At 46.1% G+C, this 22,379-nt stretch overlaps 2 protein-coding genes across 4 annotated transcripts in view; one reads left to right on the top strand and one right to left on the bottom strand.

Moving 5' to 3' along the window:
* Window positions 1-317: 317 nt before the first annotated feature.
* Window positions 318-2,949, bottom strand: LOC142896999 (L-serine dehydratase/L-threonine deaminase-like). 2 transcript variants are annotated; one of them, XM_076038999.1, is made up of 8 exons: window positions 2,737-2,949; window positions 2,456-2,612; window positions 2,291-2,330; window positions 2,034-2,173; window positions 1,663-1,754; window positions 1,140-1,367; window positions 908-1,032; window positions 318-821 (listed from the first exon to the last, which is right to left on the bottom strand). In XM_076038999.1, the coding sequence occupies exons 2-8, from the start codon at window positions 2,606-2,608 to the stop codon at window positions 619-621; spliced, it is 981 nt and encodes a 326-aa protein (XP_075895114.1). In that variant the 5' UTR covers window positions 2,609-2,612; window positions 2,737-2,949; the 3' UTR covers window positions 318-618. The 2 variants fall into 2 exon arrangements, with proteins under 2 accessions (XP_075895114.1, XP_075895113.1); XM_076038998.1 differs by having other exon boundaries at window positions 2,034-2,330.
* A 5,381-nt stretch (window positions 2,950-8,330) lies between these two features.
* LOC142896975 (tetratricopeptide repeat protein 28-like) overlaps window positions 8,331-22,379 on the top strand; it is a 186,768-nt gene continuing 172,719 nt past the window's right edge. For both annotated transcript variants that reach the window (XM_076038959.1, XM_076038960.1), the window contains exons 1-2: window positions 8,331-8,594; window positions 12,583-12,882. In XM_076038959.1, coding sequence (XP_075895074.1) covers window positions 8,565-8,594; window positions 12,583-12,882 — 330 coding nt within the window. In that variant the 5' untranslated portion in view covers window positions 8,331-8,564. The remainder of the gene's footprint in view (window positions 8,595-12,582; window positions 12,883-22,379) is intronic.

The following is a 22,379-nucleotide window of genomic DNA, read 5'->3' on the forward strand; positions in this document are numbered from 1 at the left end:
AAACATAAAACAGTGACTAAAACTTTATATAGCTTGGTGACTATTTTCTTTAATCACTGATTTAAGTCTCAAATCTCACCCAGTTGAAACTCCTTGGACAAGAGACGAGAGGGCTCAGATCTCTTCCGTTTTCTTTGTTATTTGCTTGTTTTGTTTTCCCCTTTTTGTTTTATTTTCATTGGTTATATTTTTGAGATAAGGTGAACAGAAAAAAATGATAATCGAAATGGGAAAACCATACGCAGGAAGTAAATGTTGCACTGTGCTCCACAGAACCACAGAACAGTATCAGAAATAATCCCACAGGAAAAAAAAGTCCCAAACATAATTTATTTTACATACAATTCAAAGTACAAAAACAGGTAACGCTTTACAAACAGTTACGCAACTACGCCTGTTACAAATGCAAACGATGTGTCCAGTGGAGGCTCCTTCAGATCAGAGGTCTGTAGTTAAAAACTATCTCTCTGAGCAGCTCTATGTCCCGACACTGTCAGTGCTCTGGTGGGTTTCACAGTTTGGAATGATTCAATATCTGGAGCATGTGACTACTGGAGTTTTAACAGACTGAGATCAGCTGATCGACTGAAGAACGGCAGGCGGGGGGGCTTGCAGACGCTAGGCGACGATGCCCAGCTGCTTCTTCAGCCTCCTAAGCTGCTCCATGCTGATGTTGTTGCCGCCGCACACCACCACCACCACTGGGCCCAGGTGCTCGGCCGCCGCCAGCTTGCCTTCTCCCTGCAGCCTCCTGATGACGCCGCTGTAGACGGCGGCCAGGGCGGCACCGCAGGCGGGCTCCACCAGCACCTTCTCGTCGTCTGCGGCGGGGAAGAGATGACGAGAGGTCAGCTGAAACTGTCAATGTTTTAACATCATCTTCATCTCCCCCTGGGTCAGGACTCACCGACAAAGCGCTCCACGGCTTTCACGGCCTCCTGGTCCGAGACCACCTCAGAGAAGACTGTGTGCTCGTTGACCAGTTTGAGGGTCTGCGCAGACACTCTGGTGAGGCCGAGTGTGGTTGCAACACTGGAGGGCAGAGGGGGAAAGAAGGGGAAGAAATCGGAGGCTTTTAGGAAGCGAGCTGCCAGACAAGAACGCCAATTTATTTTCCTTTTGTTCCCCTGTTCTCTCACCTGGTGATCTCGGGTAAAGTGACCAGCTCTCCCGCCTTCACGGCCGCGTTGAGGCTGTGAGCTCCGATCGTCTCCATGGCCACAATGGGCACGTCGTCCCAGCCGGCACGACGCAGGCCCTCCACCACTCCGTTCAGCAGGCCTCCGCCCCCCACTGACAGCACCACGGCGCCGGGCTTCTCCATCATGTCCTCCTCCAGCTCCTTCACCAGAGACGTGTGGCCCTCCCTGTACACACAAGCAATTGGGGTTGCCGGATATTCAGCATCTGCTCCGCAGCAACAGGGAAAAACAAAACTATTGACACTCTTGAAGTTGCTCTTTGGTAACTTTTCAGATTTGTGTGAAATCTGAAATCTGTCCAGCCCTGAAGTACTGCAATTTGTTCTACATTCCGCCACAAAAAAGAAGATCAAATCTATTTTTCTTCACTGATGAGGTTCATCCGCCTCTTGTGTTTTATAGACAGAAACATAGTCACATGTCACAGTCCCAAAGCAGACAGAGGTGAAGGCTGTCTTACCAGATGAGGGGGTCATCAAAGGGGGAGATGAAGATCCAGCCTGGGTTGTTTGCCACAAGCTGCTGTCCATATTCAATACTCTCATTGAGAGCCTAAGGAGCATATACAACTTTATTAAACACATTTCAAGTTATGTCATTACAAGACATAATAATATATTATGCATCTTTCTGAAGATGCAATATTTTCCAGCTAGACTTCACTTTATTTCTATATTCACGTTTACACTTCTGTAGTGGATCTCGTGGTGGCTTTTGAAAATGGTCTAAGAGGCAACTGAGACAAAAGCAATCCAAATAGTTTTGCGCGTGACTAACCTAAGCCTTGCGTCGAAATGGCATGAAGGGAATGAAAGACTGAGGTGAGCTGACCTTGCCGTGGATGATCACGGTCGCGCCCTCGTCCTTTAACCGCTCCACCGTGGGGTTCGGCGTCACACTCGGAACGACGATGGTCGCCGGAATCCCGAGCTGACGGGCGGAATAGGCTGCTGCCATTCCAGCGTTTCCTCCTGTTGGGTCCAGATGGGTCCATGAATAAATAAGGTGCTTTTCATACGAGCAAAGTGGGACAACACCTGTGAAATGTCGGGTGTTTGGGAGGTTTTTTTCGTGTGCGGCGGTCCCACCTGAGCAACAGACAAACTGCTTGCATCCACGTTCTGCCCACTGCAAGCAAAACAAAAGGGTGGGGAAAAAAAAAATGTTTTTAGTGACTTGGAGCATGTTTACTCGTGAAGCCTCCTGCAAAGGCAAATCCTGTCATCCCGGGAGAGGGAGGCAGGGTTACTCACTGTTTTGCAGAGGTGTCCGATGCCTCTGATCTTGAAGGATCCTGTGGGCTGTGACGAGTCCAGCTTGAGGTACACAGAGGTGCCGGCCACTTTAGTCAAAGCGAGGCTCTGCCTCACCGGAGTGGCCACATGAAGAGGCTGCTGGGTCTTCATCTCACTGCAGAGCAGAGCAGACAAACAAGATGAGTGTGTGCAGTTCATCCTTCTTCTTCTCCTCCTTTTTTTTTTTTTTTTTTCTTCTTAAATTTTTATAAGTACAGTGAACGAGTGTTTGCATTTACCAGTCCCTGAGGAGTGACAGGACGAACTTGCTGATGCACTGATGATCCTGAGCTTCCTGGCTGCTGGGAGTCTTCAGTCTCCCAGCAGAACATTTATACCTCCTGGTGTTCTGGGCTTGGCAGAGGAGGCCCGACTCAAGGACCAATCAGCGTCAGGCATCCCGCCACCAGAGCTGCGTAGTGAGGAAGAAGCTGAGCGTCGTCGTCCCAGTTCCTTCCCTTTCACAACAAGCAGCCTCGTCAGAACAGCGCGGTCCGCGTGACTTGAAGTCGCGCATTTCATTTTGAATTTTGTGCCACCGGTGTCGTGCCGAGTTCTGTTCTCTATCAAACTCAACCTTTGAACCATGACCCCCCCCCCCCCAAAAAAAAAACAAAAAAAAACAAAACAAAATCTAACCCTTACCGCTGCGAAATTATTATCGTCGTCGTGTTGCTGTGACTGCGTATGTTTTCATTCAAGTACGGTGATTAAACGACTTGAGAGTAATTCTTACACAACCGCGAGGTCTCGCCACAGATGTCCTGCTCGCCGCGGCTCCTCTCCTCCCGTAAAGGAGGTGCGCGGACGGCGGGCCTGGCCCGCATTACCAAAAGAGTCGCGCCTATTTTCGCACCCCAATTGCCGACTACCAAAAGCGGATGGTCCAAACCTGAACGATCCGGCGCGGGGCTGCTGTCTCAGGGCGGCCAGCCAGACTTCTCACGCTGTCGATGCACATCGCCACGTACTGGGGCATCAAAGATACTAAACCCTAAGTTCCTCCATAGAGCTGAGGATATTATAATATGTTCTTCATGAGGACAATATCATATGAGCAGGTGATAAGTGAGTCAAACACAATTCCTTGTATTTGTTAAAAATGGAATGTTTTACATGTTAAATGTAAAGAGCGGGTGGTGAAAACAAATTTCACTCTGTGACATTATTATAGTATTGTTCTGATATTGAAGTTAGAACAAAATTATTGTAAGCCTTCATGTTCTGTTTTATCTATTTATTTATTTATTTATTTATTTATGCCGCACTCAAGCATATTCCCACCTCCAACCTGCATATGCCTACTCTCTCTCAGGAGCAAAGTTTGGGAGTTGTCTCTCTCTCTCTCTCCCCCTGTTCTCCCCTTTCTGCCCCCCCATGAATGCCCAGTCCTGCGGCCCTGTCTCCCCATGACGTATTGTGTGTCAGCAGAGCTGGTCGGAAACAGAGCGACGCAAAACAAACATTTGCTAATTAACTTGTTAAATGGTGACTCTAAATTGCCCACAGGTGTGCATGTGAGTTCTATTTGTCTGAATGTGTAATGAACTGGAAAACAGGATGTAATAGACCTTTACCCCATGAGGCAGCAACTGTAGAATACACGTTGTGGCTGTTGCTTACGCTGCGTATTGCAACGATATCTTTTAACATATAGTGGAGACGTCGTTATTATGCGCTGACTCATCATCCCTGTGTCTCTCTCTCTCCCTGTGTGCATAGCTACCCGAGGGACACGGGTGTGCGGGAGAAAGGGCAGATCTGCTACAGCTGCACCCAATGCTGAAATCAACCATGCCTTCATAGGGTCATCAAATCCATACACCCAGTCCACAAGGTTATGCATTGTAATTCGGGACTGAGCCCCGGCGATGGACCAGCTCTGAAGCAGAGCAGGTCATCGCAAAGCAAAGACCCGTTTGTTCTTCGTATGTTTATTATTTGTGTGGTTGATATTGGTTGTTGCATGTTCTCTTTCACCCTTGCCTCTGTTCTGGAGACGCCCGGTCAGTACCCTTTCTGATCTTCTACAGATCTGAGTAACCAATGGAAAACATGGTTGACCGCAGACCAGCAGCCACTTTGTTTACATCTGTATGTGAGTAACGCGTTGTTCAAGTCTCCATCCACTATCTTCCCTCTGATCAAAGTAGGTCAGTTGGTCAAGGGTTACACACTATCGAGAAATTGCTTTGTTTAAATCTCAGCTGTTATGATTTGTTTTTCTGTCAGACCCGCACATAATCTGTGTTTTAAAACGCTTTATGGAATGTAATCATCCCCCTGAGTCAAATTATTACAAATAGGTCTCACTGACCTCAATGTGTAAAATCAAGATGCTTTTAAACTGAGCATGAAGATTACATTGTATGTCATGTAAAAATTGTAATCTTATTAGGAACATTGTCTTCCAGCTGGTTTATTTTGTCAGAACTACAAAAGACAATGATATGTGATCTTGTTGGCACTTCTGTTTTTATGGTTGATTGTAAATGTGTGAAGCAGGAAGTCGAATACATGTAGCACTGGCAGACCGATTTCTCCCATGGGGGAAAATATAGGTGTAGGTATACGGTATCATATTGTGACAATAAAAAGAATACAAAGGATTTTATTGGACAGGTGTAGCTGGGAGCACAGTATGTCAGCACTCTGTTAAAAGGAAGAGGTGGAACAGAGTTCTTCCCGCCCTTCTCAAAAGCGCAAAGGTAATAAAATGATATAAATAAAATACTTTGTTGAGGTTGAAAGACTGCAAAAAAAAAATTTTTTCTCAAAGAAATATATTACAAGAAGCCATAAAGCTAAAATCTGGGATCATTTAGTCACACGTGGAGATTTAACTTTCTGCTAGTTTTTTTTCCTTCTGAATTATTTAATATTTTATGGTCTCAGTAAGCAAATGGTGCACAATCTGTTCACGTGCCGTCCCTCTTCGTGGTCATTTGTAAAGGATTATTCCACCATCTGCTGGTTAAGAGCTGTACTTACAACAATATGTCACATCTTCGAGGCAGTCTGCCTCCTCTTCTTGTTTTATAAGACAGACTTCTGTTAATTCCCACCAAGTTCACCATGCAGCGTCCCGAGAATGTTGATTGAAATGTAAGCAATACCCAAAGCTGTAGATTAATAGGATTGCTTTTGAATTCTTTTAATTTTTGGAGAAAGAACAAAACTGAAGCATCGTGCATGAGGCTTTAGAATTTTAGCTTTTGGAGAGAGGAAATGCATAGACTTCATCATTTCAGTTTTTTTTGGAAGAAGGGTTTCACGAAACACTAAAATGATATACTAAAAATAAATATATATTTATGATATTCTGCATCACACAATTTCATTTTCACCACAAAAAACAAGTTGGTCCTATTTGGTTTGTCTTGCTAATCTGTTGGAGAGAAACTCAAAAAACAAACAAACAAACAAACAAAACCCAGTGGTATTGGTCAAATTAAGGTTATATTTGGTCTTTTTTTGGATGATATTTCACTGTGTTTTAGCTTGCTGCACACATCAAAGGAACTTCTTTTTTGAGCAGTATATATGAAAATTTAATAACACGTCAAATTTATAAACTGAACAGCGGGTAGAATACACTATTAATGTAATGAATTCCATTATTTTACTCATTCCTTCTGCTGCCCTTGTCTTGAAAGCTCTCTGTGTGATAGGAAGCTCAGCAGAGATTTCTTTCCCTCTGACATAAAATAATGGAGTCATATGCTTGTAATCATTATGCTGCTTAAGATTCAATCAAATGAAGGATTAAAGCTCTGAAAGTAACTGGACTCCCAGAGCCAAAGTGCAAAGCTTTGAAGTTACTGAATTTTTGCCCTTCTTTGAAGCTTATTGTTTCATATTATTCAGGAAGCCTCCAGTTGTATATCGGAACAAAAGAAAACTCACAGTGTGCTGTTCACACCACAGTGTGAGGTTTTAAAGATTTTCCATCTGTCCTCCTTCACTGTCAACTCCCTCTGCTGACAGGACGGGAAATAACACAAATTTAACTTTTATGGCATTTCATTCTTACTGGACTCATTGGAGTCCAGTAGGAATTGAAGTTACCGGGTAGCTGGATGTTTTATTCTTGCTGATCAATTTTGGTACCTCTCAGGTCTGTTGAGCTATTTGTCAGTACAATAAATAAATGAATCAAAAGGCATATATTCCCAAGCACCTTGCCTGCACGGTCACGCGCCTGTTTGTATTGCTTTTAACCCTTCAATATGGCTGGACCACTTAGATCTCAAGTTCATTGAGCATCAACATGAAAAGGTGAAATATGAAAAGGTCATTTTCAACAGAACATAGTATTTGGGGACCAATTAGCGTCCTTTTGGGAGAAAAAAGCAGAAGCTTCGGTCAGGGTTTAGTTATGACAGCAACAAGAAGCAACTGCAAGCTTTGACTCAACAGAAGCAGCAAGGTACATATGGCAACACTAGAACCGGTTCATCTGCCTTTTCTTATTTAAATCAGAGCAATAAATGGAACTGCAAGCTTTTCTCCAATTTGGACTGTTTTGACAATGCTTCAGTGCATTGCAACTGGCCCTATGATCAGCAGGAAGCCTTGCACCGTAACCCAGTTCTCCAAACTTGGTATTAAGTCAGTTTGGTTCACTTTATAATTGATCTTTGTAAAGTTTGTCAAATCACCTTCAAAGCTTCATAACTAACGATGAAATTAATACAGTTCGGAGACCGTTTTGCACAATCCCCAATCTACACACTTTCTATTAGTTCTTTACCAAATAGAAAAGAAACTGTGAAATACATGCTGTTGGTCTGGATGCCCCAAATATACTCACCGGACACTGTAGGTGCACCTTTCTTGTACAGTGAACCTAATAAAGTGGCCAGGTGGAGGTGTTGTGCGCACAAAGATGCTATTCTGCAGACCTTGGTAGTACCATTGACTATTTAAGTCACTTAGTTTTTCTGCTCTAACCAGCCTGCCCAATCTCCTAGGAGCCCTGATCAGACCAGCCAAACATTCATGCCACACTCAGAGTGGCTTAAATCTCTTTTACGCCCCATTTTAATGCTCAATATGCACTTCGGTAAGTCGTCTTCACCACATCTACATGTCAAAATGCACTAAACTTAAAGGTCCAGTATGTAAAATCTGACCTGATTTATTTTTTTATATTGGTAAAAGCTTTACATATTGCCAAAAGTATATTAATAAATAAATGAGGCCTTTCAGTGTGGAGTTTGCATGTTCTCCCTGTGTCTGCGTGGGTTCTCTCCTAGTCCTCCGTATTCCTCCCACAATCCAAAATCATGCATATGAGGCGAATTGGGAACTCTAAATTGACCGTAGGAATGTGTGTGAGAGTCAATGGGTGTTTGTCTCTATGTGGCCCTGCAGTGAACTGGAGACTTGTCCAGGATGACCCTGAGTGCAGGAGAAAGTGGGTATAGAAGGTGGATAATAATAATAATAATAATAATAATAATAATAATAATAATAATAATAATAATAATAGATAATATATTTTTTAATGTGGCGCGCTCAACAGCTGTTGAAGGTGCCCCCCACCCCCCGCACCCCCCTTTTTTAAGTATACAAACTACACAGTTGTAGAACGCCAGTGACCTCAAAAATAAGTTAGTTTTAAACCCAACTAAACGTTTTTTTTCCCCTCAAGAATCCGAAAAACCAAACACGCACATTCCCCCCCTTGACACGCTCTCTTCTCTTCCTGACTCAGACTCCCACTGGCTCCCTCCTCGGAGCGGTCAGAGATCCGCTATGGCAACAGGGGGAGAGAGAGAGAGAGAGAGAGAGAGAGAGAGAGAGAGAGAAAAAAAGTCAGGAGAAGAAAAAAAGGAAAAGATTTGACAACATGGCGCACTTTCCTTGAGAAAAGTTTCTGCTCACAGCTGCAGTCCTAGCGGAGTTCCCTGGCGCTCGGTCGACGCTCGCGGCGCTGCGGGCACCTCTCGGCACACTTTTCGAGCGCGTCTCGACGCGCAAACGGCGGATTAAAAGCGTCGCAGGGGTGCGATGGGATGAGAGCGATCGCCCGTCACACAATCCCGAAGAGCCAGCAGCCAGGATGGAGAAGCAAGCGACCCTGAAAGAAAAGGTAAATAGAACGAGAGAAAAAAAGTTCGCGTGCTGTCAGCCGGCCTGCCAGTCTTTTTTGTTTTCTCTCGGACGTGCCGCCGTTTCACGGCTCCCCGGTGGATGTCACCTTTAACCTCAGGAACCTCAGGAAATACCAAATGACCATTTCTGCGAAAAGCCTCGTAAAAGCCTCGTATCGATTTTCCAGTCATGCATAGCCGACTTGCGCTGCAGTGGGCTGCACGACTCGCACAATAGAGAGCCAAAGTGTGATAGAAATGCCAATGGAAGGTGGTAAAAAGTGACAAGTCTTGCGGAGCCAGCCCACTTGATTTTTTTTTTGTTTTTTTGTCAGTGCATGAGCACACAGGTCTGCAGTGCCAGGACCTACCAAAAGGAAACTGCATTCGTGTAGGGAGGTTGTGCGGTGCAAAGTCACACAGTTCTTCCAGAGCAAATCTGAGGTATCTGCAGCCGGGACTATATGTGACCCTATGGGACAATCGTTGTCTCCTTATGATTAAGTTGGCTGGGTGTCCTCTGCATCGGCGTAGGCTCTCATTATCTCTGCCTCTCCACCCTTCCTGGCCACATGCAGCAGACAGGCAGCCCCCACTGGAGTAGCCACAACACGAGAAGCCACTCACTGTTGACCTTCCACCCAGACCCGTTCCTTCTTCTGCTCCCTTCTGCCTTCTGTTGATCGATTAAAAAGACGCCTCCTCTGAATCCTTTGAGAAAGTATTGAACGCAAGTGGCTGTCATTGTCCCAGTTGTGATGTAGAGCAATTTTTTGTTGTTGTTGCTAAATCTGTCTGTGTCTTTTTTGACAGGTACAGCAGTGTGGCGTTGATGGTATTTTGCTTTTGGATCTCATAAAAACATTTTAAAAGGCTGTCTTGTTGTTACATCTTTATTTTTTCAATCTGGACAGACATGGGGAAGTATTTACTTAAAAACAAACCGAACAAGAACCCTCACTAGAAAACTACTTTTGCAGCCCGCTGTTCACAGCCTCCCACAAAAACTGCACATTTTCAGCTTCCTGAAAATTCAGCTTTGCACAGGTTTGCGAGGGTAACTAAAGTGACTGTGGAATACGCACCTGGCTGAGGGTGTGGCCACTAACCTCGGATAGTATCAGTGCACCTTGTGACACCATGAAGGGTCCATGTATTTAAAAGTGCAAGTTTTAGCTCAGTCTTAATGCAGAGCAAGACAATGAGGTAAAGGTCGGACTTCTCTCATTTCTGGGGACTCCACTGACAGCATAGAGACGTGTTGTCGTTAGAACACATTGGCAAAAAGAACGTGACACATCATGTGACCTTTGGAGGTCCATTGTAAAGGTCAGACACTTAAGATCAACACATCTAACGCTTTTCAAGCAAGAGAGGCTGAAGGTTCAAAGTGTGGATGAAATCTGCAGATTGGTCTCTTTTTTTTTTTCTCTCTAACCCAAGTGTTGGATCTGCTTGATACCCAAAGCCCCCGCGTCTACTTGGTCTGCTCTCCGGGCCTCTGGAAGTAATTACCCAGCCTGCCCTCTCCCAGAATTCAGTCTGAGGAGGGTGGTGAGAAAGAGGCATAATGCTCGCTGGCCCCGAAAACGTGCAACACGAGATGGATTTCATGATTCGGCAGTGCTCAGCAAGCCGTCCGCGTTAAATAGATGCAGCAGCAGCGCACACATTTGCTTCGGCGGCCAGAGTTCACTGGTTAGATGTGGCTGCTTCAGACCGACTGGTCTTGCCACTGACTGTTTAGTCTGACAGGTGGCTCAGAGGTCAAAGAAATTGCGTCCAACATTGGCTCAGTCCGACCAGAATGCCGCTAGCCTTGTCTGAGGGCAGGTCGAATCTTTGTCGCGATTCAAGTTGGATTTGTGAGACAGAAGTCTTTATTCGACCCGGCTGCACTCCATTGTTGTGTGTGAAGCGGCGCGTGGAGGAATGGCAGCTGAAAGGATACGTACATCAGAGAAGATGTGGGTTTTATTTTGTGCTCGCGGGAAGTGAACAGGATGTTTCTTTCTTTTGTTCCCTGGTAAAAGGAAGCCTTTTCCGTCTTCAGTCGGGGGGTGTCAGTGCAGCTGAACTACACCAAAGTCTCAGCTGACGACGTGAAAGCTAAACAAAGCTCAAACAACGGGACTGCACGTGCCTTACAGATGCCCAGGTCTTTTTCAATAAAGTTTTATTTGAAGTAAAGGCTTTGATAATAATTCCCCGTAACGAGCTTGTTTTTCCGGACAAATCATGCTTTTCGCTTTTCCATTTCCTGTTAATGTAATCTGCTGCCATGGGAACGCTCTAAGCTAGGATCAAATCCGTCACGTGTTACAAAGGCAGCCTTCAGATCAGTTTAGGCCGACAACCAAAAACATACAACAGCGTCCGCACAATATATCGTCGGCCTTAAGTCTGTGCAGCTGTTCCACATAACGCGTCGTAAGGTCTTTATGGTTTTGATCAATACAACTTTGCGGCTTGTGATTGGATTGAAATAGATCTTGTTCATCTTGGTCACATTTGATTCATATCACAGTGACTCAGCGGGCTTTTTAGTCAGCACAACGAACAACATCCTTTCCCCCAAAATCTTAAACTTAAGAGAAGAGGTTTTAGCAGCACACGATGCACAATAGACGCCGTGTTTACAGAACCCGACATCAAAAATCACGAAATATCCTCCCAACAATAACAAGACCTCAGATGTACACAGATGATGTCACACTTTGTGGAGAATGTGGATGAGAGAGATGACTCAGCATCCCCGTGTGGCACCACGGATCTGCACGACGCCACCTCGTCCAATAGCTTTCACCCAAAAGAGGACAACGGGCCGGAATAGAGAACGTGTACACGTTTCGATGGCACGGGGTTGAGTTTTGTCATGAAATAGTCTAAACATTGATTCAAACTGGATGCCTGAGGGGGCATCTTTCCAGACCCAGCATCTGCAGGGACTGACCACGGTGAGAATACAAAGTGGGCAGGGAGGAGCCTGAGAGAGAGACGGTAGGAAAGTTCGACTAAGGAAAAGGAGAAAAAGAAGACAGGAAGGGAGACAGACAGGATGAGACGGTAATACTGGGAGATGGAGGAGCAGTGGCGGAGGAAGAGGAGGAGGAGGAGAAGGAGCAGGAGGAGGGGACGCACACAGAGTCTCTCTTGGGAACCAGAGAAGGAGAGAAATAGAAATGCTGTGTTTATTAAAGATTTGCAGTTTATTGAATTACTTCCAGGCTGAGTCTGGGTGTTCCCTCAAAAGGAAGCAGGATTGGGTCTGAACTGATCACATGACTATGCATGTGATCAGGTTGCATATTTTACTGACTAGTTTGAATATTATCCAGCGGTTTGCTCGTCAAGCTAGCCCCTCAGTGACAGCCTTATTCTGAAACGGATTCAATATTTTTTCCCCCTCAAAATCACACTCACAACATCCCATAATGACACTGTGAAAAAAATATGTTTTGTTTTAGGTTTTTACACATCTGTTAACGATGGATAACGGAGAAATCACATGTACATAAATATTCACATCCTTTGCAGGTGCTTCCTGTTTCTGCTGACCATCCTCGGGATGTTTCTGCAGCTTAAATGGAGACCAATTGTAAAATTCCGTTAGACGTGATTTAGAAAGGAAACACACCTGTCTATATAAGGTCTCAAAAAGTCTCCCAAAAACCTTTTTCAGGTTGTCATTATGCCATGTTGTGGTTAGGATTTTGAGTAAAAAAAGAAAAAAAATTAACAAAAGGTTGTGACATAAAATTTGGAAAGAACAAAGGGAGCTGCTGTGATTACTTTCTGGATGTACAGCACATATCACGTAAAGTACAAATGTTTGTACTATCTTAACCATAAAATAACGGTCAAGAAATTATCGTTACATTTACATGCATTAGAAATGTCAGCTATGTCATCAACGTTTCCAGATACTGTGTGTGATAAACAACATTGCTTGTGTCGCTCTCTCACCCCTGCTCCCCGTCACCCCAGTTTTCAGTCTTCAGCTCCCGGACGGCCGCCAGAGCCGCGCGGCGCCTGTCGGGAGACGGAGGGAGCGCGTGCGGCCTCAGCAAAGCAGAGTTCATGGAGAAGGTGCAGCAGAGCAACGAGGCGTGCCAGCGCGGCGACTTCCAGGAGGCCGTCCACCTGTACACCAACGCCCTGCGGGCCGACCCGCAGAACTGCATCCTGTACAGCAACCGCTCGGCGGCCCTTCTCAAACTGGGGCGCCACCAGGAGGCGCTGGACGACGCCGCCCGAGCCTGCGAGCTCAACCCCAAGTGGCCCAAGGTCAGTGCGCCTCGTTCGTTTTCAGCCGTTGACACGCTCGCGTTCATTTAGCCGGAGCAATTTTCCTCACTTGACCCAATAAATTGAGCCACTCAGAGCTGTAAAAAATTCATACAGTGAATCCAATCCGCATGAGCTGCTGCCCGTGTTATTGACACTTGAAAATGTGATTCATTATCTGACGCTAAGCCAGGCCTGGGCGTTTGACTGGTGCGGCGACAATGGCTTCTAAAATTTGACAGAGGGAGTGGAGCAGCAGCAGATGGATGTGTTTTGGTGACCCGCATCATAAGAGAAAAAATATGTCATGGGGTATGTAGAAAATGTGCTTTATTGTCATCTGAAAATGAACAAAAGTGTAAAAACAAAATGCGTGTGAATTGGTTATGTATGAAATGACTCTCAAAACACTGAAATATTGAGGAAATAAAGCTTTTATGACTTACTTACTATTAATATCATTTCTTCAAGTTTGGTGGACCGGATTTATGGCCTCCGGGCCGTAGTTTGCCCATGCCTGCAGTAAGCTAAGGCTGAAATAAGAGCACTGCTTTTGAAAAAAAAAGAAAAAGTTGTTTCAAGACATTTTGTCAATGTGGGAGGCAACAACTACGCCCCTGTTCGTCGTCTCATTAGTGCTCAAACATAAAATGATTTATCTTCCAGCTTTTACATTCACCTCACGCTCTCACTCCTCGGTTGTGTCCCGTCTCCCACTGATCAATACAAAGTTTTTTTTTTTACTGGGGTCTTGTCTTTGATCTTGTCCGGGCCACGTGGACTAACCTGCGATGGATTTCGCATTACTCAACCCCAGAGATCACGGGGAGACCGATTCCTCCCAGTGATAGAAACGCATTGATTTGGCGATTCATCACGGGGAGATACTTTTGTGTTTGGCGAGAGAGATTGATGATAATGTGGTGGAGTGCTATTGATGGCGTTCCTGTCGCCGCCGATGACACATTGGTGACCCCCGTCTCCTCTGATCTCAGGTAGGTTCCCCCCTTCTGTCAGCGTGTCACTGCAGCGGCTACTGTAACTTTGCACGACTTGCACTATAGATCATGTCTCATCCATCCTTCCACCATGATGGAATGGAATCTTCAGTCACACATCTATCAAAAAAACCTGTTGGTGGTTGATTTTTTAAAATCTGTTTTCAGAATAAATACATTTGAAAAACAATGACGGACTCATAACCTTACATTCCATCCATCCATCCATCCATCCATCCATCCATCCATCCATCCATCATTATAGCTGTGTTTCTGTTTTCCACTTTTACTACTACAGCCTCTGCCTTGTCACTTTGCACTCATCTCATTCCATCTGCAGGGATTTCACAACCCTGCGGAACCACTGAGACCAAACCGTAAATCGTAAATCAGCGGCAACATTCGCTCCCCTTTCTCCTCTTTATGCGGCATCCAAGCTCAATGACCTCTCTGTGGCCTGACTGTGGTGTGGTTGGCTAAATCGAGGCGGTGTCACTCTGCTCCTTCTTGGATGCGTTGCCTTTTTGCAGCTTTTCCAGCGCAAGCTAGGGTTCGTGTTTGCGGATGTGTCCTGGCGTGTATCCTGATGTTCCGTTTGCTTTGTTGGTGCAGCAAGAGATTTGGTCCCACTGTGGCATACGCAAAATGAGATTCAGATTCAGATTCATGTTTTAGTTATTGCCATTTGTGTAAAAACACATGGGAATTTGTTGCGGAAGTACCCAGTGAGCATCCATAATAAATAATTCAATAATTTCAACAAGAAACACCAACAAGAAACCGCGAACCCAGAAAAAAAAAACATACTAAAGCGCAGTTGACCAGTAATGCGGAGATGATACCAATGATACTAAAGCGTTTCAAGCGTATTTGATTTATTTTTTTTTAATATACATCTTTACCACTAGGGGTCAGTCATGTCAAACAGCAGGCTTCCAAACGGTTTGAACGCTGAAGAGCTAAACAGGCAAGCCTCCCAGTTTTGAAAATGTATTTTTTTTTTATTGGTTGTCTAACATGTCTCGCCTTCCTTCTGCTGAATTATCACTGTGTTTAAACCTTTATGAAAATAGACAGACTCGGAGACTAGTTACATGTTCTGTTGCCCTTATGCACAGCTGGACTGTAGACTCATAGAAGATCCATCCTCCAGTTTGAAAAAAAGAAGACGAAAATCAAACAAACTCAGACCCGCGTTTACCCGAACTCTGATTTTACAACTCGGGAGCATTTTCAAACACTACAGAGCAGTGAATACGAATGATGCCATATCCCGTTTACCCCCGGTCAGCAGTTGTTGCCTCGGAGAAATCGATTAGTAACGATGACACGACGGGCCTGAGGGAGGGCAGCCTTGGCGCGGCGCGGCCCATCTGGCGTGCCTGGATGTTCGATGAGGGGAGCGGGGATTAAATCACAGGATGTGTGCTGGCATTCAGATCCAGCCTGAGTATATAATGCCATCAATCACGGCCCCGCCTCTCCCGCTGCCGCCGCACCTCTGGACTGGCCTGTCTGGCGGTGACAGGCGTGGCTCCCGCCGCCCCGAGCGCCGGTGAGCGGCCCTCCCCCTCCTGCAGCCTCCCTCGTCCACACCGTGTCAGCCCGCCTCGCTGCAAGTGGCAGAAAACACTGGGATGGAAGAGAGAATGTGTGCGGTTTAATGGCGCGTGTCAGCCTCGGGGGCCTCTATGCCTCGGCCTCCGTGTGAATTATAAAGAGCTTAAATGAGATGAAAACCAGGGTGCCATTTCAGTGACAAGAGGGCGCACGCTTGTTTATGTCGGTTCGCATTTAGCATTTAGTCGCTGAACCGCACTGGAGAACCAGCTCCTCTTTTTTCCCTTTTTTTTTTCTTTTCTTTTTTGAAGCTACCAGTGATTTTTAAACCACCAACGCGAGGATTTGTCTCCCTCTCCAGGCAGGCAGATTGTTTACACAAATATAGCTAATGTGCCTGTGACGGTTAAGGCATCTGTGCACTCTGTGAAAAGTAAAAAGGCTGATTCAACTCCTCTACTCAAGTTAAAGTAGGAAAGTACAGCTTCTGAGATGTACTTCAGTATAAAGCCATTTTGCCATTAACAAATCAATACATTTCTGGCTAATGTTGCAAACATGTTGTGCGTCTTGCATGAGCATCTGGGTCATTTTCTACAGCTTTCTTTCTCAACTGCAGGACAACCAAACTGTAGTCAGTGATAGTTGTGACCAGTGAGCCCCTTTTAATAACAGTAACCAATGTTTTTTTTTTCTACATTTTTATTTTTCTCTGTTCTGAAAACGTACTGGAGCAGTGACCCCAAACTCTAAAATAATCTCCCTCTAAAATATGTCCTATTTAACTACACAACAGTATAGCTCTGTTTTACTTCAAACAACAACAGTGATAAGTGAATTGCTTCAAACAGAATTTTTACCTTTTAAACACTGGTTATTCCAATGTGAGAAGTAGAAAGTGAAGATATTATTGTCCAAATATAGGGAGTAAAACTGAAAAGTCGTCAAAAAAAAAAGTAAAGTAATGTGAAAGTAATGTTGGATGGATTCCGAACCGCAGAACTTCCACTCGATGGAAACATTGAAACAACTCAATCAGATTTTGAACGACACTGTGTCAATTGATGTAAAAGTAAAAAAGAAAAAAGCCACGTCCTGCAGCTTTAAGTTGTAGTCCAATACGAGCCTCCGCCGCAGACGAGCATCGTTGGCTCAGGAACGGCGGCTACGCGTCGGCTCTCGTTTTCCCCGCCCGATCCTCCCTCCTCTCACCCAAGTGCTCTGAAGGCCTCTCCAAGTGAGTGAGAGGACCATCCACTCTGCCGCGGACGGCTCCCCCCTGTCTGCTCCCCTCCATCTGGAGGGGCCGAGGCACTAAAACAAACAGCCCCCTCTGCCATCGCTCCCCATTCATTCTCCCGTGCGTCAGGCAGCGCTGACAGGAGTCTCTCCCAGAGAGCTCGCGACGCAACTGGCACCGCAATTTCACAGGAGACGACTCTATCATTTGCATTTCTAGCGATTATGGGCCATTATGACGCTTGCCCGAGGGGGTTTCCCCTGCCTATTTTCCTCCAGCTGAACCTGGAGAAGACAATATTTTGCCTTGCCTGTACGCTTGTTTTTCGCACGCTGCGAGAAGGTCTAATTGAAAAGGTTCGGGGTCCCTCGCTTTGACCGAGACAATGAGTTCTCGCCGCCGAAAAGGTCACGACGAGCGAGCAGAGCTGGTGGGGATTGGGGGCTTTAATTACAGCGGCGGCGTATCCAGCAATTGTGTGAGGAGTGGATGGTGACACCTCCAAGAGGCGCTAAGCCGCCTCCTCCCTGCGGCGGCGCACGGAAGGGGAAGAGCAGGGGAGGGAAAAAAAAGTATTGTGCGTGTGATTCGAGGACCTCATCCTGCGCCCCGTCTTGGCAGCGCTCTGCTTTCTCTCGGCGTGATGCTCCCCCCGTCGCTATGACAGTGCGTTAAAGCAGCTCCCGCGTGAGACCAGAGGAGGCGGCTTTTGATCTCCTGTGGAAAGAGAGAGAGAGAGTGAGAGAGAGGGAGTGCAAGAGAGAGAGAGAGAGAGAGAGAGTGGAGCCGTTCAGGGGCCCTCGTCCCTTTCTTTGCACCTCCGTTCGCGCCGTCTGAAATATTTATCTCCTAACATCTGGTGACCCGCTCTCTCATGTTGGGCTCTCGCTGAATAACGAGCTAAACACCTCGGAGTGAGGCGACGGTGTGTGGGCCGCAGTCTGTTTTCTTCTTGTGTCGGCGCAGCGGGGAGGTGGTTTCTTTGGTTTAATGCACCTTGACGGCTCGGAGAGCATCGCCGCGTGTCCACAGGTTCAGTTTGTATTATTTCATTTTTTTTGGCTGCTTTATGACGTGACAAAGCCTAGTCGGTCAATTTAACAGTTTATGGTGCAAAATCTAACAACAGCTGATGCACTTTATGATGTGATTTTTTTTTATTTATTTGGAGGGATAAGATAAAGGTAATAGCAAAAAAATAAATAAAATCACCATAAAAGGTTTCATCAGTGATATTTGGTTTACGCAGTCTGCATCTGAATCTGCAGGACGTCCTTCTTTTCATTCTCGCCCTCTGGCTGCATGGTCCAACTGTTGTGTAGCATAATAGAATGCTACACTGCTGGATGAAAATCCATAAATGAGTATCGGTGCCATGCCCTGCAATTATTTTTCTATATAGTGCATTGTGATTATGAGCGCCGTAGTCGTAAGCATGTATTATCCTTGGTATAAGAGCGTAACGCTGCTGACCTCGACATCCGCACCTACTCACAGCGGTGATGAATAGCTGCAGAATGCAGCCTACCTGGCTGGCTGGCTGGCTGGCTGGCTGGCTGGCTGGCTGGTTGACTGTGTTGGCGCCTCGTTATAATATCTCGCAGGGAGCGTCGCTCACCTCCGACTCCCGCGCTCTCAGATCAAGTGCGTCGCTCGCAGACTTTTCCCTGCTCACATCCTTCACCGGATCCCGCACACGGCGAGGTGATTGTAACCGTCAGCAATAATTAGAGACGACTCTCCGGAGTGTCAGAAGGGCCCGTCGGAGTGGCGGCAGACTGGCAGCTTCCTCACGTGTTGATGAGCAGATAAGTGGATCGCTGGCAAAAAAAAAAGTTATTTTTCTCCTCGTTAAGATACAGAATCTGCATTTTTGAGTAGTTTCTCATGAGAAATTAAGGCAAGGGTGATGGATTAAGTGTTGATTAATTCAGCGCCCGCATTGAGTGTTCATTTAGATGACAACTATCGTTGTTATTATTTTCTTTAAAAAAACAAAAACTAACTAAAAACACTCTGATAATGATTTCAGTGCCTGGGCTTTCATAGCTATGCCACTGCTGTGTGAATCATCATGTGGCTCTTTATGAAGTGGAAATGCTGTGAAGTCCCACCAGTATGAAACTCCATTTGCTCCAGGCACCATGCTGGACACAATTCAATTTCTGCATTTAATGAGCAGCAAGTTATAACACAAGGAAGCATTTGACATATTTCCATATAAAAACAGATGTAGGAGTCTTATTAGACTGCAGCGACTATTATGCCACTTTATCATCTACACTTTCCTGTAGCTGTCAGCACTTGTCAGCACAGTCTCTCTTGCTTGAATGTTTGACTATTTGTTGACTGTTTGTTTGAGTTATTTTCCTTAAGCACACAGACTGAGTCCTGGCCTGTTCATTTTGTGTGTCGTGTTGGAACCCGGACCTGAGACACTGAGCCTAAATCTGAGGGTAGAAGTTGGCCCCGTTGAATTGGACTAGCTATTTTCGTGCTGTGTGTAGTTACTTTAGATGCATAATAAGAAAATTGAGTCATATTTTAGGAGGATGAAATCACAGATTGAACACGTGACACGAGATGGAAAAGAAAGAAACATTTCTGCAGTCGTGGTTTCGCGTTTAACGATCTTTGTTGACACTCTGGACTCCAGATGACTGCTTTTTATGCCAAAGCTTCACAGAGACAAATTCACCACGACAGTATCCGTCCCCCGCTGCCTCTCATCACAGGGGCGTGCGATAGAATAAGGTCTTCCCGCCAGTCGCCCACCGCTGCCGCCGCCGCCGCCGCCGCCGCTCTGGAGCTCGCCGTGGAGAGAGCAGAGTCATGAACCACTAATGAGAGGGTTCCGCTTTGCCTCTACCCAGCCGAGGCTTGAACTAATGAACAAATCAAATGAATGGCATGTAATTATAGGCCAGCGAGAGCGGGACGGACGGAGGGTTGGCGCTAGCGGGCGCAAAACCCGAAATTATTTGTCTGGAAAAATCTGCAAACTGAGCGGGAGCAGTTACACTTTGTGTTTTTCCTACAGAGGGTCCGCTGCGCTGCGGCTCGGCCCTGCCGCACACGTGCACGGCAGGGAAAGTGACCACACGCACGCACCGGGGTCTGCTGTTTGCATTTTCGAGCGTGCTCCTTTGGCTGCTACGCTTTGATGAAAAAAAAACCCCAAAAGAACAAAAACTCGGCTAGGCTGAAGCTAATCACGTTCTGCCCTTTTTGTTGTTTTTAAATAAGTCCAACGAGTGCCTGTGATATGCGATCCTAAATTATATGAACCACTGCGGCGTTATGAACCTGATTTGCATGCAAAATTACACCTCTCTCTCAAACCTCAGTGTTGAATATCCAGCGCGGCGTTAAAATGGGCTCGCGTCACCCATTTCTCCGTCTCGCGAAGCTTTTGTGCTTTCAGTTGTCTGTAAGTAACACAGCTCAGGCATAACAACAACAACAACAACAACAACAACAACAACAACATTGGCAGTATTATGACTGATAGAATTTCTGTGTGCTTCTCTCCTCAGCCTGCTAACTCGATGCGCCGTTGGATGTGTTCAGTCATTTTTTTTTTTTCCGTCACGTTTTTTTTTTTTTTTCCCCTCGCGATGTGAATTCCAAATCCTGCCGTCCTCGGCTGCTGCGATGGTGGCCAAGTGGTTTTCCTCTCTGCCACCCAGGCGCCCCACCAAATTGTAGTCTTGAGTAGAATTTAATCTGCTTTCAAGAAACACCAGGCTCGCACGTAAAAAAGAAAAGAAAAGAAAAAAAGGTTGTAAATTGGTCCGTTTTATTCTCTCTCCGACGGCAACCGTTCGGGTCCCGGCAGTGCAGCGTCGCTCCTGCTTTGACTGGCCCCGCAAAAGTTTGCAAAGAATGGGCTCTCAGCCTTTCGATGATGTAATGGGATTTGATGTGCATGTGATGACCTCCCTCTCACCCCTCTGCTGTCTGTCTCCAGACTCTGCCTGGGGCCACGGATGAGTCAGGGCTGGGTGCGCTGATGTCACCATGATTATTTTCTTTCACTCCCATCAACACCTCGTCGCCTATCCCTGCTCAAAAACTACAAGTCCTTGTGGTCTTGGCGACGATCTGGAAAGTCTTTTTTTTTTTTTTTTTAAAGTCGATCCATAAACCGAACCTTTCATGTGTGTTCGGTCTTTTCATTAGAGCATCGTTTTATCTTCCCGCCGTGCTATTTTGCAGATAAGCAGTTTGGAAAATTAAACGTGGCTGCCGCTTTGTCCCAAAAGAGCAAATCGGGTCGAAGCCGAGGTCAGCAACTAAAACAAGAAAACTTGCAATTGCATTAGAGAATGTTAGCGCCCTCACAATGCTTTTCAACCCAAAGATACATCGATTGATTACAAGCTTAATAGCTTTTTTTTTTTTTCTTCTTGCTATTCCATGTTGAGAAATGTCACAAAGCCCAGAGAAAGCGCGCTCATTGGCATGCTCCTGCCACGGCCGCCCGCCACCGATAGTGGATCAGCTTTGCAAGCCCGAGGAAATGAGCAAAACAATTGCACCCTGCTCCTAGCATAAAACCCCCTGGGGTCGTACGGAGGCTTTCCTTTCGTTTCCATTCCGGAAGTTTGCTGCCATGTCAGCCCCACATTGTCCTGGCCCCTCCCACACCAGAACTTGGCAAGAGTCGGGGCCTGGAGACCTGGATCTGGTCTCCAAAATTAGCACAGCCTTGCTCTGCCGTGGCGAGGAAGCGCTCCCATTGGGGAAATCAGGTAGAGTGTAGAGCAACCTCGTAGGAAGCCCATTAGTATACCCTGCACAAGCCTGGCAGGATGAATAGTGGCGCTGAGGGGCTTTTTCTCCTGCTCTGATCAGCTTCCTGAGCCGTCGGGTTCACCTCTGAACTTCCACGACTTTTCGCATTTTCTTTTTCTTTCCCCTTCTTCAGCGCCGGCAGCCTCTCCGAATGCAGAGCGATGTCAAACCTGTGGATTAAAACAAAGAGATTGAATTCTGCTGATGCACAGTGTCGCACACGCGCATTGTTGTGCGCCTCGTCTTTGAGGTTTGGTCGGCGTGCGTCCGCCATAGAGGCCGAGGAGTTCCTGACTCAAGTTGTGGTCTCCTTCATACGGCACCTATTTATGACGTAGACTCCTTCCCAGAATGAGTCATATGGCCTGGTTCCTTGGGGAGAATAAATTGGTTGGGATAACGGCGCTGCTAATTCTGTTTCCAGGTGGCTGAGCAGACTGCAGCCGCGCTTACTTTCAGGTCTGCCTCTCCCATTCACTCTTAATTGATTCCAGGTAAAGCGGAATAATTGTACTTCTATTAATACAGTTTAAGGGGCCCATGAGTTAAGTCAATCAATGTGTCTCTTCTATCCTATTAAGGACGACCCACATAGCGCACTTGTTGTCGGTGGCATAACGTTAACTAACGTTCAAGCCAAGGCGACTTGGTGACTTCTCACTGCAGCAACTCTGCCTGCAAGCGGAGCGAGCCTCATTATCTTAACAAGGTGAGTGGCAGCCTGCGATCAGAAGACTGGCACGCCTCAGCTTCAAACGCTCGCCTACACTCAACCCGCTCCCCTGCCAAGCAACGTCCACCCCAGTTCCTTTTCTTTGCTGCGCTGAGGGTGAAAGGCTCCCACACATTAAATGTTGAGATGACTCTTTTCTCGGCTACTTCAGGCAAAACAATATTTTAGT

This window comes from Nelusetta ayraudi, unplaced genomic scaffold (assembly GCF_046127955.1).
Source record: "Nelusetta ayraudi isolate G7.1 ecotype Tasmania unplaced genomic scaffold, CSIRO-AGI_Nayr_v1 ptg000058l, whole genome shotgun sequence".
NCBI lineage: Eukaryota > Metazoa > Chordata > Actinopteri > Tetraodontiformes > Monacanthidae > Nelusetta > Nelusetta ayraudi.